Consider the following 12,587-nt stretch of genomic DNA (forward strand, 5'->3'; position numbering starts at 1 on the left):
GGCGGGCGGGACGTCGGGAGGAAGTATCGCCGGTGGGCGGTGAGCGCAGAAGGCGAAGAGGCGAAAGGCGACCAGAGGAAGTTCGTGCAGCGATGGGCCACATATTTGACGGGTACCAAATGGGGCTGTTGGCCAGGAGAGGAGCAGGGCGCCCGGGGTGTTGATCATAACATCCTTGCATCTCGCTCCATAAAAATGTTTCGCGACCCGCTCAATCTAAATGTTTCGCGACTCGCACCATCTAAATAAAAGTTTCGCCACTCGCTCCATCTAAAAGTTTTGCGCTGCCACTGTCTAAAAATGTTTTTGGTGCCCACCAGTGTATAACCCTCGCTCAATATATTGTTCTCGCGCCGAACGACACACTCAGCAGCGCCGACGATGCGCTACGACACCGAGGGTGTTATGCGTCACGAGCCCGCGTCGACGGTGGGCGCTCCGAGCGCTGCTCAGTGCTCTCGACCGCCACCACCTCGTCTCTCACCGCGATTCAGGCAGCTACACCGACCGCCCGACTGCACTATCATAGGACCATCCGACGACCCTGCACGTGAACAAGACCGCTCCTCCTTCTTCGCCTGGTCCAGAAGCTCCACCGGGAGCCCTTCACTCGACTCTCGCACGAGGCGCGTGAAGTCCAGCGCCAAGCCACAGAACCATGAGAACGCGGAGCCGGGAGCGCAAAGGGAGGCGAAGGAGGAGGAGAGGAAGGGAGAGGAGAGGGAAGGGCATAGGTCAAGCAAAGGAAACGAGCACAAAGGCTCGTCCACCACAGGTACGTCTTCGTTGGACTTCTCCGCCTCGCCGCGTCCGCTCCTAGTGCCCCAGCAGGCATATTACAAGACAGTTGTCACAGTCGGCGCCGTGCGTGTTCTCCATGAACATCCCGCGACCCCGCACTCGCTGATCTTCGGGCCACTGTCGCTCGGGCTTCTGTCTTCCACAAGCCCTGCCTCTCTGCGGCGCCATTCGACTCTTCCCCGGGGTCGGTCCGCGACCAATGTTGCGTCCTCGAGTACTGGCGCCTCCAGTCTTGCGCTGAGTTCTGCCACCAGTCTGACGCCTCCACACGAGGTGGTCAGTCCACGCAAGCAGAGCGCTGCTGCACAGGGTGTGGAAACCCTAGCGAACCGAAGACTATCCCGCACGATCCATACTCCTGCCCGCACGCCTCCACCGCCTCGGAGTTCGAGGTCGAGCGGCCGCGCGGCGTCAAGCGGGAGGAGAATCGGCACGACTCCAGTGAGTACCGAAGCCACTCGCCCTCAACCGCCCTCTCCTCCACGCCCGTGTTCCGCGCATCCTTCCTCACTCGGCGCGCCTCCACATCCGCCACCTGTATCTGCTCCTTCGCATCTGCGCTCTGCACGTGAATCCTCGAGCTACGCACCCCTATCCTCGTCCTACGCGCCCTCGACCGGAACTGTCCACACAAGTAGCTGCCCGGACGAAGGCTGGGATGCGCGGACTCCCCGCGCACCCAGTAGTCGCTCCGCCGCCTCTGCCTCACCACTCGAGGTTGTACAACTGTGCGGCGCTAAGTTCAGCGCGCCACAGCGTGCACTGGGACTGCAGCGGCCAGGGTGCCTTCATGGACACCTACCTCGCGCTGCAGGCGTCCACCATCTCCCAGCACGTCGGCATCATGATCTACGTCTTTGAGGTCGAGTGGCGCAACATGCCCAAGGACCTCCAGTACTACCGTGGCTGCCTCGCCGCGCTCCAGAAGTGCAGCCCCGATGCCGCCGTCTTCATCCTTGTGCACAAGCTGGACCTCGCCCGCGGCTCGCGTGCGCAGACCCTCGAGAGGCAGACACTTGAGCTTCACCAGGCAAGCGGGGACGTGCTTATGACCGTGTTCGGGACGAGCGTATACGACGACACCACCCTCGCGCGCGCCTGCAGCGCAACCGATGTGGTCCTCTTTGAGCGTACCACCTTCCTCGTCATCGGGACCTCCTCCCTCCCTCCGCGCTGCTCGTTAGCTCCCCCGTGCTCTCCTCCCCATCCTCGAGCGCGCCACAACGAACGGCCTGCTCACGCCAACCTCGCAGAGCTCACTCCTCGCGCGGGAGTCCGAGCTGATCAAGGTGTTTGCTCAAGTACGCATGCTCGCGCGTGCATGAGGAGTTCCACTCACTCGAGATGGAGCTGGACGAGTTCACGGTGGTGCTCGACGAGCTCACGAAGAGCATGTACGTGCTCATCGTGGCGCATGACTCGACAATAGGTGCGTGGGTCTCGGTGAATGCATGATGGAGTGCGACGTTCATGGATGCTTGCAGACTGCGGCGCTGAGGATGAACATCCGGCTTGCTCGGAAGAAGTTCGAGGTGCGCGCGGCGACATCATCATGAAGGGCCACGATGAGGAGTTGCCACATCGGCACGGCGGTACAAACCAGCGGCTTAGCGTGTATGTCGGGCGAGTTCTGGTCCGCGTAAGATGCGCTGTTCGTGGCGCCGGAGGACGCACAGTTCAGGTACGTGTACTGCGTCAGCCCCAATGACTCCCAGCTCACGAATCAGCTCGGGGGCTGGTGGCTGAAGATTTCGCCAGTCCGACGTCCCTCCAGGTTCTACCATGATCGAGGACGATGCGGAGGTGCTCGACTGGGGACACGAGGACGACAAACAGACTGCCCAGCACGGCCCAGAAGACGTGGAAGATGCAGTCTCGCTTGGTGGCGACGAGGACGACATGCAGGACTGCTATCCGTACCAAGCTACGGAGCAGGAGGTCGCTGCTCAGCCTCCAATTCTTATTCGACGTCTCATGGCAAGCGAGAATCGTATGGCTCGAAGCAGTTGGGGCGCCACCTCGCAATCCGGATTTGCCCCACCTGCGACGTTCTCAGTCTGCCGGCAAGCTCACTCATGCACTTCCCCCGAACCTGCCTTATCCGTGGCACCTGTGCATCCGTCTCCTGCTCAGGCGAGCACTCTGGCTAGCTCCATGATACAGCGCGAGCCGCGGACGAATGACCTCGGGATGCCCGTCTCCGGCAGCAACCACGATGCGCTTCCTTCGGACTGGGAACTTCGACAAGCTAGGAGCGGTGGGGGTGAACAATATTATAACACCAAAACGCACGAGTCCACTTGGACTCAACCGGTGAGCGGCAAGTCGTCCCCAGCAAAGGACAAGGAGCGAGGCGTGTCGCGCGGAAGGGAAGGTGTATCACCTTCCCGACGCGTTATTTTGCCGGAGCGGCGGATGCGTCACAAGGAATCGAAACGGGCTGCGCACGATCTCGTACGAAGATCGACATTATCGTCCTGCTACGACTCCTGGTGGTGCTGGTGGCACGGAGCTGAGCGGCAGACGAGACGGTCGGACAGCCCACTCGCCAGTGCAAGCTGCGTACGCAGACTCGTACGCAGCGCCATCTCCACGTCCGTTGCCAGAGCGGCGTCGCACACGGTCGTTGTCCCAACCTGCTCGTTGGGACTACCTAAGCGAGGAGCGGTCTGGGCTTTTGCGCAGAGAGCAAACACCTCCGAGGGCGCAGGAGCGCGACTTGGCCGACGTACAACGTGGCAACCATTTGTCTCGCATTTCGATGAACTTGGACCCTCCGCCTCGCCACAGTCGTGCCCGTGGTCGGCAGGACCGCATGGACTTCGACGTCTCTCCTCGAAACGCATCCTAGATCGCATCGCTACCGGACGTCCGTGGTTGCACCCGACCAGCCATTAATTGCTCCTCTACAGGCCACCGACGGGCATCTATCCGTTCTAAGTGCGCAGACATCACAATGGCGGGGACACAAACGTCTCAAGGGAGCGAGGACGAGGGACACGCCCAAGACGCGCCTCGGACGATAGCCGGAGACTGCGGGCCGGAAGCAGCGCCCTCGACGAGCATTGGGGACCATCAGCGAGATTCGGGCCTCGACCTAGGCTGCAGTTTTCAGCGTCGATCGAGCGTCGACCATCCGAGTCTAGCCTTGTTCAGGAGGCAGCTCGCCGCGCGGTCTCTGGAGAAGATATGTACAAGTGGGCAAGATTTGGCGCCTGCGTCCCGCCACCCGTCCTCCTCGCGCCACCGCCGGCGTATGCCAGCTGCTTCTGTCCGCAACCCAACCGCAACCTGTGTCTCGACACGGCTCTCGCCTCAGCGCAGAGCTTGCTTCCTGCGTACGTGCCACGGACGACAAGCTCCTCAAACTCGGCTTCTCGCACGCCAATACCACCCCCGCGGATGCTTGCGAATGATCCCGCTACCAGCCAAGGTCGCGGCATCACCGGGACTCTACTGTAAGTGGGATCTGAGGCTGCCGTTCGACTCCTTCCCTTCCATTCCCACTCTCTCCCGGCTGCTCTTTCTGCTCCCATTCTCCTCTTGTTACCTCTGCTCTTGCACGACATTACGGTGCGAGAAGGTGTAAACGCTAATCTGCGGCGTATTGTATCACTGATCAGTACGGCGTGGCGGAGGAGGGATGTCCGCTCGACGTCAATACGACTCTGAAAGGCACACCGGGCCTTACAGGCGGGTCGCGATCGAGTGGCTGAGCCTTGCAGGTCGCCGAAGGTCGTGCAGAGTGCCCTCCGTACCAGCGACTAGCTCGAGAGTACGGCGGGAGCTATTGCTTGTATCGATCTGACTTCGGATTTGCGTCGTACTCAGGGAAGAGTCGTGGGCTTAGCATGCTCATTTACGCACGGCAATGTGCTTTGTATCGTGGACAGCGCAGGTAATGCCAATCCTAGCGCAGATGTCGCTCCGAGAATGTACAGAAAATGAAACAAGACGGTCGGCGACTCACTGTGAAACAAGCTCCTGGGACCTCGACTGCGGGTCCATATCTCCTGCGTCTCCTGCAGACGAATGGCTCCGTCCTCGTCTTCGTGTGGCTAAAGCTGATGCCAGTGTGAGTCGAGGATCTCCGCACATGATGCCGTGGTCGTGTCGGGCTGGCATGCGTTCTGAGACGAAGTATGCTGCAGAGCAACGTCTCAGAATGACATTCTATGTCGAGCAGTTAGAAGACGGGATGGGGTGGCTGCGTAGCAGTCGTGAGTCGAGACACGGGTGGGAGTCACTAGCTGTATGTGAATGGATATGCAGAAGTTTAGATCGACATGGCCAGTTGAGTCGATGTCTGCGTAGCGAGCACGACAGGCGGATGATCCGTACAACCCGCATGGACCAGTTCCAGTTCGCCGTCTGTGCTGTGTACAATCGACGGCAGGCCCGCTCACGAAGGGTGCCAATAGCGGAACATTGATTCGTGCCAATGCACGCTTTCTCTATGAGGCCTGCTAATACAGCCCGACTCGGATGCCATCAACGGAGCCTTGGAGGCGCAGGGTCTGTGGACGACTTCCTCGTCTGCAACAGGATACCGCCGTGACATCCCGAGAACAGGTGAACTCGAACGAATCTCTGTCCAGACCTGCCATGCGGACTCCGAGTCGGACTCTGAGTGTACTGACCGTAAGTTGTTTCACTCTCTACACAGCCGTTATGTGCGTCATGCTCTCATTGTTCTCCGCGACACCTATCTGCAGCGTGAAGGAGGTCCACGTCTCGACCGAGTTGTCGAGCTCGCAGCTAGGTTCTTGGCCCGTGACCAGTGTCATCCCTCGCGCCAGTGAGCTCTCCGAGCCGAGTCGCCCTGAGGACTACACCGCGAATACTGTCCTGCTCGCGAATTCTATGTATGGACGCCGGGAAGTTTTTGCACGGACGGATGCCAGTCACAGTCTCGGGACGATTCAGAGGTCGGGTACTTGAACGCAATGTACCCGAAGAATACGGTGAGGTTCATTTGCCTGTCTCATCTCTGCGCAACTGATCAACCCGACGGCTGGTCACTCACTTGCAGGCCACGGCGAGACCACGGATCGATGTACACTGGCCCATTATCCGCCGCCGCCGAAGGCGGTCTGCCTGGGCTCGCCGGCGGGCGTGCAAACAATCAAGTTGAAGACGACCTGCGATGTGTACATCTCAAGCCCTTGGCTGGGAACTTCAAGTTGAATCCTTGCCTCCCCAGCTGTTCCGTATGCTACACGGTGAGCCGACTGCTCCACGTTCACGAACCCGACCGATGCGCCATCGTGTATCTCACCTACCGACGCATTGGTCAACATCGAACATGTATCGACGCCTCTAAAGTCAGTCCATGCCACAGTGCGCTGTCAGCACGAAACGGACGAGTGCGCCATCCCCATCCACCCGCGAGGTTCATACATCCAGGCCATGATATACAACTCGAATCGCCGCACGCAGGTACGCTAACCATTCAGTCGATCTCAGGACGTAGTACGGGTTGATTCAACGGCCTTCCGACAGCGGAGCCTCACCCCCGCTCAATGGACGGACGAGCTCGGGACGCAGTCAGGTGCGCACGCGGCGTGTTTAGTTGGCGGATGATTAGCGGGTAATGGTGGTGACTGGAGGTGCGCGGCCGACTCGAGAATGACCACATCCGCCGTGTTCACCGCGCCTGCTCGTGCGCGACACGGCTCCGGGCACGTAACTTCACGCAGGGTATGCGTGGAATGGGTCGCGATGCACAGGTGCGCATTCCCGTCGAGTGTGGTTTGCTGCGCGGCGGACGGGCTGTTGCTAGATACATCCAGCCCGAAGTGCTCACTGACGTTTACAGGACGGACCCCGCCGAGTAGAGCAATTGGCGGCCAGGATTCGTCGGAGAGCGGCGCGAACGCGACGGACCACGTCTGGCCGTTGTCATCTCCGACTCGTGAGCCCACTCGTCCGGCCGAGCCTCTTCGCGAAATGTTGCGTGCGACGGGGTTCTCTCCCTCGCATTTCGCTCACATACCATGATACATACGAGTAGATAGCAGAATATATTCATTGCTCGCGACGCTACGTACACGGTTTCGGTACCTACGCGGGCAGCATCCGAGGCAGCGTCGCTGCCTCGTCCTCGACGCCCCACTGGCAGCCGTCGACGCAGCGCGGACCACCGCACCACTTCACGAGCAGTCACGCACACATCTCCGCAATGTGCCCACTGCGCGGCGCGTCGTCGTCCGTCCGAACCGCGCCTCCGCCCTCCTCATCACAGCCCCAGTCACACCTACGCCCGCCGTCATCCTGCATCGAAGCCCTCAATTCCGCCCTGCCCAAGCCGTTCCCCGCTGCCTCACACATCCGACCCACTGACACAGACCACGTCAGCCCTAGAGAGAACACCGCGAGAACACTCACCTCGCACGTCCTCGCCGCGACCGCTGCACACCGCCGGCGACACTCCCGTCCTCGAGAAGCCCGCGCAGGGTACAACCGCCGACTCAAACGACCGGTAAAGATACGTTCTTGGGCGCTTTGCGGATGCTAAATCTAATAGTTCCGCGGCTGGACCGCATGACCGACCACCTCCTTCCCTTCATGATGCAAGTCCCTGGACGCTGCGTCGGCCTCCCACGCAGCAGCGTCGACTCCGCCAGCGGACGACAACTGGGCCGGGCTCCCCGTATTGGCAGGCCAGCAACGCGAGGACGGACGCGCACGGACAGATGGCGGGAAAATACGCGTGGCGCCGTATTCGCTGGGTAAGCATATTGAATGCTCAAGCACAAGCACAACGCCGACTGATCCGTAAGTTAGCTGCAGCCCGTCGCGACTCCCACTTTGTATTGCACCTATCGACCCCTGTCGATAATCGCCCTTGGGTCACTCTCCCCTTTCGCTCTCCCCTCTCGCTCTCCCAATCTCGCCACCTCTACGCGCTGCCCACGTCGATGCGGGTCAATTGGAGCACCCGTCGCCAGCGAAGACCGCAACCCACGGGACACGCATACACCGCCGCCTGGTCCTCTCCCGAGTACGCCCCGCGCTACCGGCGCAACGCTCTCCTGCAAGGTTTTCTCGGGAGGACACTCCGGGACTGCAGTCGCACGCACGAAGCGGAGAATGCAGAACACGTACCGCAGTCCATGCAATCACCGGCGCTGCACATACAGCAGTACATGAACGAGCTACATCAGCATGGTCAAGTCAGGCTCAGAAGGCGACGTGAACTCGGGCAGGACGACGCGACGCGAGACGCGGAGGCAAGAACATGTACAAGACCCGGCTACGTTGGGCAGCATGCGCGTCAGTCCATGCACGGACGCACCTCGCTAGCCTTCGCTGAAGAGTGCATGCGCAGGGATCAACTCGCCGTACCGCGACATGCACCGAGCAATCCCGGTCGAGAAGTCGGCACGAAAGCTCAGAGGATCGAACAGCGAAAGGATGTAGCCAGAGCGGAAGGCTGGGTGCGCGCTGCGCGGAAGACGAGGATGCGATGCAAGAGGAAGACGGCAGTACCGAGCAGAGGAAGGTGCGAACGTAGATCGTCTCCTTGTCCACTGCGCGCTCACGAACGGCAGAAACGCGGACAACGGACGTCTTGAACACTCATCCACACGCACCGCGATCGGGTCCTGCTGGCAGGTGGACGAGGCGGCTGCTATCACTCGGTTACCGACGCTCCGACGCGTAGCGGGGACCGACCCGCGCTGGGCAGTACGGTGAGCACTGAGCGGTCTTTGCCCGTGAGTGCACCGAGGCTGAAGAGCTATCACATCTGCGCTCTGAGCTATAGCCTGTCGCACGCAGCGAGGCCCGCCGCGTACCGGGACACGCGCTATCACCTTATGGTCTGCAGGTTCTTCGTCAAATCGTATGCTGCCCAAAAGGCGTCCGCCTCCTTGACAAGCATCGAGGTGCAGGACGCCACGACGTCCACGCCTAGGTTGGCCGGCCGCCGCTCGCACCGAAACGGCACCCTGGGCTCGCTCGACCAAGCGATCAATACAGCGAGCGGCGTCGTCGCCAAGTGCGAATTAGTGCAGCTGATCCGTTGTTCCCTCTCACACAGTGGGATCTGAAGTACCGCATCCAGTCTTCGTCATCTGCTCGCGGGCTTATCACGCTCTGTTCATGGCAAGTTGGTCTTGTGTCTCGTCACGCCTAGCAGAACAACATGCTCATCCGCCCTACGGAGGAAGAGCTGAAGGATTCCGGCGAGCTGGACTACATCGCGGGCCAGCTCCCGGCGAATCGTTTCACGAAGGGCGTGAGCAGCACCACGTCTGTCGAGATCGATTTCAAGCATATGGAGAGGATCATCCTCGGCGGTGAGATGAGGAGGAGTGTCTTCTCTGTCATACTGTGCGTCTTCTTCCCGTCCCGTTGACTGTGACTAACGCTCTTGTGTAGCACTACCTCCACTGACCGGTCAAGCTCGGCCAGCTCTCGCTGCATTCGTCTACCAACGTCGGCATCGAGAACAACGATGTGACCATCTTCTTTGGGTTGCCGGGCACGGGCAAGACCAGACGCTCTCCGCCGACCCGCGCCGGAAGCTGATTGGCGATGACGAGCGCGTCTGGTCGGACGACGGTGTGTTCAATATCGAGGGCGGGTGCTACGCGAAGTGCGTCAACCTCTCCGCAGAGAAGGAGCCCGAGATCTACGACACGGTCCGTTCCGGGAGCATCCTCGGAAAGTCGTGTACAACCCGATCTCGTGCGTGCCCCACTGCGACGACAGCAGCATCACGGAGAACACGCGCTCCGCGTACCCGATCGTGTTCATCGCGAACGCGCCCCGTGCATGGTCAACCGCCAGCCGAGCAACATCGTCATGCTCATCTGCGATGCGCTCGGTGCCTGCCGCCCGTGAGCAAACTCTCGCCTGAGCAGGCGAGCTACCACTTCCTCGCGAGATACATCTCGTGAGTCTCCTTAGGCTTCATGACGGAGAAAACATCACTGATATTGGCTTAGGAAACCCCCTAGTACGGAGGATGACGTCCTCGAGCCCACCCTGACGTGCTACTTCGCGCCGTTCATCGTCCTCACCCCGGGCGCTACGTCGAGATGCTCGCGGAGCGCATGCCGAAGAACAACATCGACTGCTGGCTAATCAACGCGGGCTCGACGGGGGGCAAGTACGGGACGGGTCAGCGCTGCCCGCTGAAGTACACATGCATGGTCGTCGACGTGGTGCGCTCGGGCGAGCTCGCCAAGGAGGCGTACGGGACGTCCGGGATGTTCGGCCTCCAGGTCCCGACCCACATCGAGGGCGTGCCGCGCGAGCTGTTGAGCCTCCGCTTGGCGTGGACGGACGAGGCGGCATTTGAGGGGGAGGCGAGGAACCTGGCGGCGATGTTCCAGAAGGCGTTTGCGTTGTATCATATGAATAGGACGTGGAGAGAAGGTCAGGCTTGCGGGCATCCGGCTATTCCCTTTTCGTTGACGATACAACAGCCATGTAGGACAGGGCCTTCGATGCCGCCGTGTCCACAGAGACATGGCTATACGCGGTGGGGATTGGGGTGTCATTGGGTGAGTACGGTTGCGACTCCAGAGTGAGACGTGGAGAATCCTAGGATCAGGACTTTCTTTCGGTACCTAGACCCTGGCTGTACCCATCCCAAGTCGTCCAAAGTAACGCTGCTCGTGGGACGACAGGCGCCGCGGCTTTCTCTGCGACATACCCCAAGTGCCCGAAATTGATCCCTGCACACTCTTCTCGCTGTCCCTGGCCCTCTCGTATGCCCTGTTCGACGGCTCTCGAGAGTACGTGTCTGACTGCACGTACGAGGACGCGCGACGTATTGTACGTTGCCCAAGTCGTGTCGTACGCTTGCTGTGCCCAGGACCGATAACATCGCATGACGGCATATGCCGTCGACGGAGATCTACTCGACCCCGAAACGCAGAAGGTCGAGGTCCGCGCGGCGCAATGACGTGAGTCACCTTTGAGTGTGAACATTGCAACTTGGCTGCGACTCGACCGCAACGTCAAGCCCTCGGCCGGTGCTATCGCCCTGTTGCGTGTATGGATTAGGAACTCAGCACTCAGTACTCCGCTCACAAACCCGGCCCACCTCCTCTACTTGCCACAACCGCTTGTCAAGCTTTCTGTGATTGGTCCTCGCCCAATTGACTTACATCGTCTTCATCCCTCGCTGGCAACTTCGGGCGTTTCAAGTTCCTACCACTGCCTCGCCTTGTTCTCCGGCTGGCTCGTGCTCCTCCGTATCTGCTTCGTATAGGCTCCGTTTTCAGGAGAGACAGCTACAACGGCGACAGCGACCTCGAGCACATTCCTTGCGCACAATAGCCAGGCATGTCGAACCCGGAGCTACCATGTCATCTGGTACTTAGCAAGGTACGTCTGTATGCAGACTTCACGTCGAAATTGCATGAGCTAATCATCGGTGGCGGCAATAGTATGAGGCGTTTGTTATGGACGAGTAGCGCGGATTTGACTACCATCACAACTTCGAGCGAAGTCTTCGACCTGCGGTACGTCTCCTCATTCCCGCCTACTCTCGACACTCAGTATTCCTTCAAGCACCTCCCATGTACGTACTGCACGCGCCATATCCCCGTGCCCTTGACTTGATAGACATCACCACCCCCTACCTGGCCCTCTCCTGACCCGTCCACGTCGTCCACGTCCAGTAAGGCCAAGACCAAGGGGAATCGACTGGTCCGTTTTCAAGAACGTCTCATACTTTCGCCGGCCATGCATGCGGACGTTGAAGGATGCAAGTAGGAATATGGAGTCAGAGGACGGCGTGGAGAGGCGGTAGACGGGAATACGAGAGCGGAAGGAACAGACGGTCCCCGAGCGCGGTGCGTGGTACCTGCTTTCGTGACGTTGATCTGTACTGACGAATGTTTTTCCCTGGGCGTCGCTCGCATAGGAGGGAAGAGGGGGTGTCCCGTCGCGACACATGGAACACGTGTGTCTAGTTTCATGGACGCGTCCGGAGACTGCGGCGGACGGTTCTCCGTCGTATGTCACTTTCACTTTTACGACCGACTTCGAGACTGGTTTGACTCGTGGTCGGCCCATTCTCGCTCACTCGCAGTAATCCAGTATACACCGACGGACGCAAAGATTTCAAGAGGCGCCACCCCTTCCACGGCCACCTCCTTGATGTTCGGGACGCGAAGAGCAAGTATGTACCGGGGATTCTTTCACGTAGCAATGGCTCGTACAACACAGCACGCGAAACGGCTCGACCAAGCACGAGTGCATTCGACACCAAGGTGAAAGACTTGGCACCTTCCCCCAAACACATCCGTAGGCCTTCCCGCTCCGCAATGTCTCACTACCAGTGCCCGTCTCGGAGCCGTCATTATGTATGCTGGTCTCAACGTTCGTTGAAACAAACACATACCAGTACTTGTTTTCTAGTTGGAGACCCGTTGTTCCTCACGTCTCGTCAGCGAGGACAGGGATCTCGGTTCTTGTTCCCTGTCTGGCCTCCGACGACAACGCCTCCCTGCTCGTCGACGACCAAGGGGGTCCTTCCTCGACCACGTCCCCTGATCTCTCCGGTTCATGTGATATGCTCTGCACAACGTTGTCCTCATTGCGCGCGCAGCGGGATAGGGGATATATTCGATGGAACTTGTCGGTGATCTTTGCGGGTGCGCGGTACGCGCGTCGTATAGGAGCCCAGGTACGTTCTTCTCGCTCGCTGTCAGCAATAGTGATCTCAGGGCCATCCAGCCTCCAGTAGAAGTCGACCACCGTCAGCCCCTGCAGCATGAGTCAATGACCCAGAAGACCCCTACGGCAGCCCAACTGTCAAGCTT

General features: G+C 59.9%; 5 protein-coding genes across 5 annotated transcripts; 4 read left to right on the forward strand and 1 right to left on the reverse strand.

Moving 5' to 3' along the window:
- Nucleotides 1-2,446: 2,446 nt before the first annotated feature.
- B0H18DRAFT_229032 (uncharacterized protein) lies at nt 2,447-3,826 on the forward strand. Its single transcript, XM_048037213.1, has 2 exons — nt 2,447-2,482; nt 2,529-3,826. Exon 2 carries the CDS (start codon nt 2,584-2,586, stop codon nt 3,697-3,699), a length of 1,116 nt encoding a protein of 371 aa, XP_047885613.1. The 5' UTR covers nt 2,447-2,482; nt 2,529-2,583; the 3' UTR covers nt 3,700-3,826.
- A 19-nt stretch (nt 3,827-3,845) lies between these two features.
- On the forward strand, nt 3,846-4,573 carry B0H18DRAFT_229023 (uncharacterized protein). The gene is made up of 2 exons (XM_048037212.1): nt 3,846-4,259; nt 4,425-4,573. The coding sequence occupies exons 1-2, from the start codon at nt 3,991-3,993 to the stop codon at nt 4,471-4,473; spliced, it is 318 nt and encodes a 105-aa protein (XP_047885614.1). The 5' UTR covers nt 3,846-3,990; the 3' UTR covers nt 4,474-4,573.
- Nucleotides 4,574-5,201: 628 nt separating this feature from the next.
- On the reverse strand, nt 5,202-5,504 carry B0H18DRAFT_1052047 (uncharacterized protein; the record flags this gene model as incomplete). The annotated part of the gene is made up of 1 exon (XM_048030976.1): nt 5,202-5,504. Exon 1 carries the CDS (start codon nt 5,360-5,362, stop codon nt 5,204-5,206), a length of 159 nt encoding a protein of 52 aa, XP_047885615.1. The 5' UTR covers nt 5,363-5,504.
- A 1,849-nt stretch (nt 5,505-7,353) lies between these two features.
- Nucleotides 7,354-8,725, forward strand: B0H18DRAFT_229229 (uncharacterized protein). The gene is made up of 3 exons (XM_048037214.1): nt 7,354-7,532; nt 7,588-8,305; nt 8,355-8,725. The coding sequence occupies exons 2-3, from the start codon at nt 7,722-7,724 to the stop codon at nt 8,497-8,499; spliced, it is 729 nt and encodes a 242-aa protein (XP_047885616.1). The 5' UTR covers nt 7,354-7,532; nt 7,588-7,721; the 3' UTR covers nt 8,500-8,725.
- Nucleotides 8,726-9,848: 1,123 nt separating this feature from the next.
- Nucleotides 9,849-10,488, forward strand: B0H18DRAFT_1052064 (uncharacterized protein; the record flags this gene model as incomplete). Its single annotated transcript, XM_048030977.1, has 2 exons — nt 9,849-10,159; nt 10,361-10,488. 2 exons carry the CDS (start codon nt 9,849-9,851, stop codon nt 10,485-10,487), a joined length of 438 nt encoding a protein of 145 aa, XP_047885617.1.
- Nucleotides 10,489-12,587: the final 2,099 nt, after the last annotated feature.

The sequence above is a fragment of the Fomitopsis serialis genome, assembly GCF_022376445.1.
Source record: "Fomitopsis serialis strain Sig1Antser10 chromosome Unknown B0H18scaffold_218, whole genome shotgun sequence".
Lineage (NCBI taxonomy): Eukaryota > Fungi > Basidiomycota > Agaricomycetes > Polyporales > Fomitopsidaceae > Fomitopsis > Fomitopsis serialis.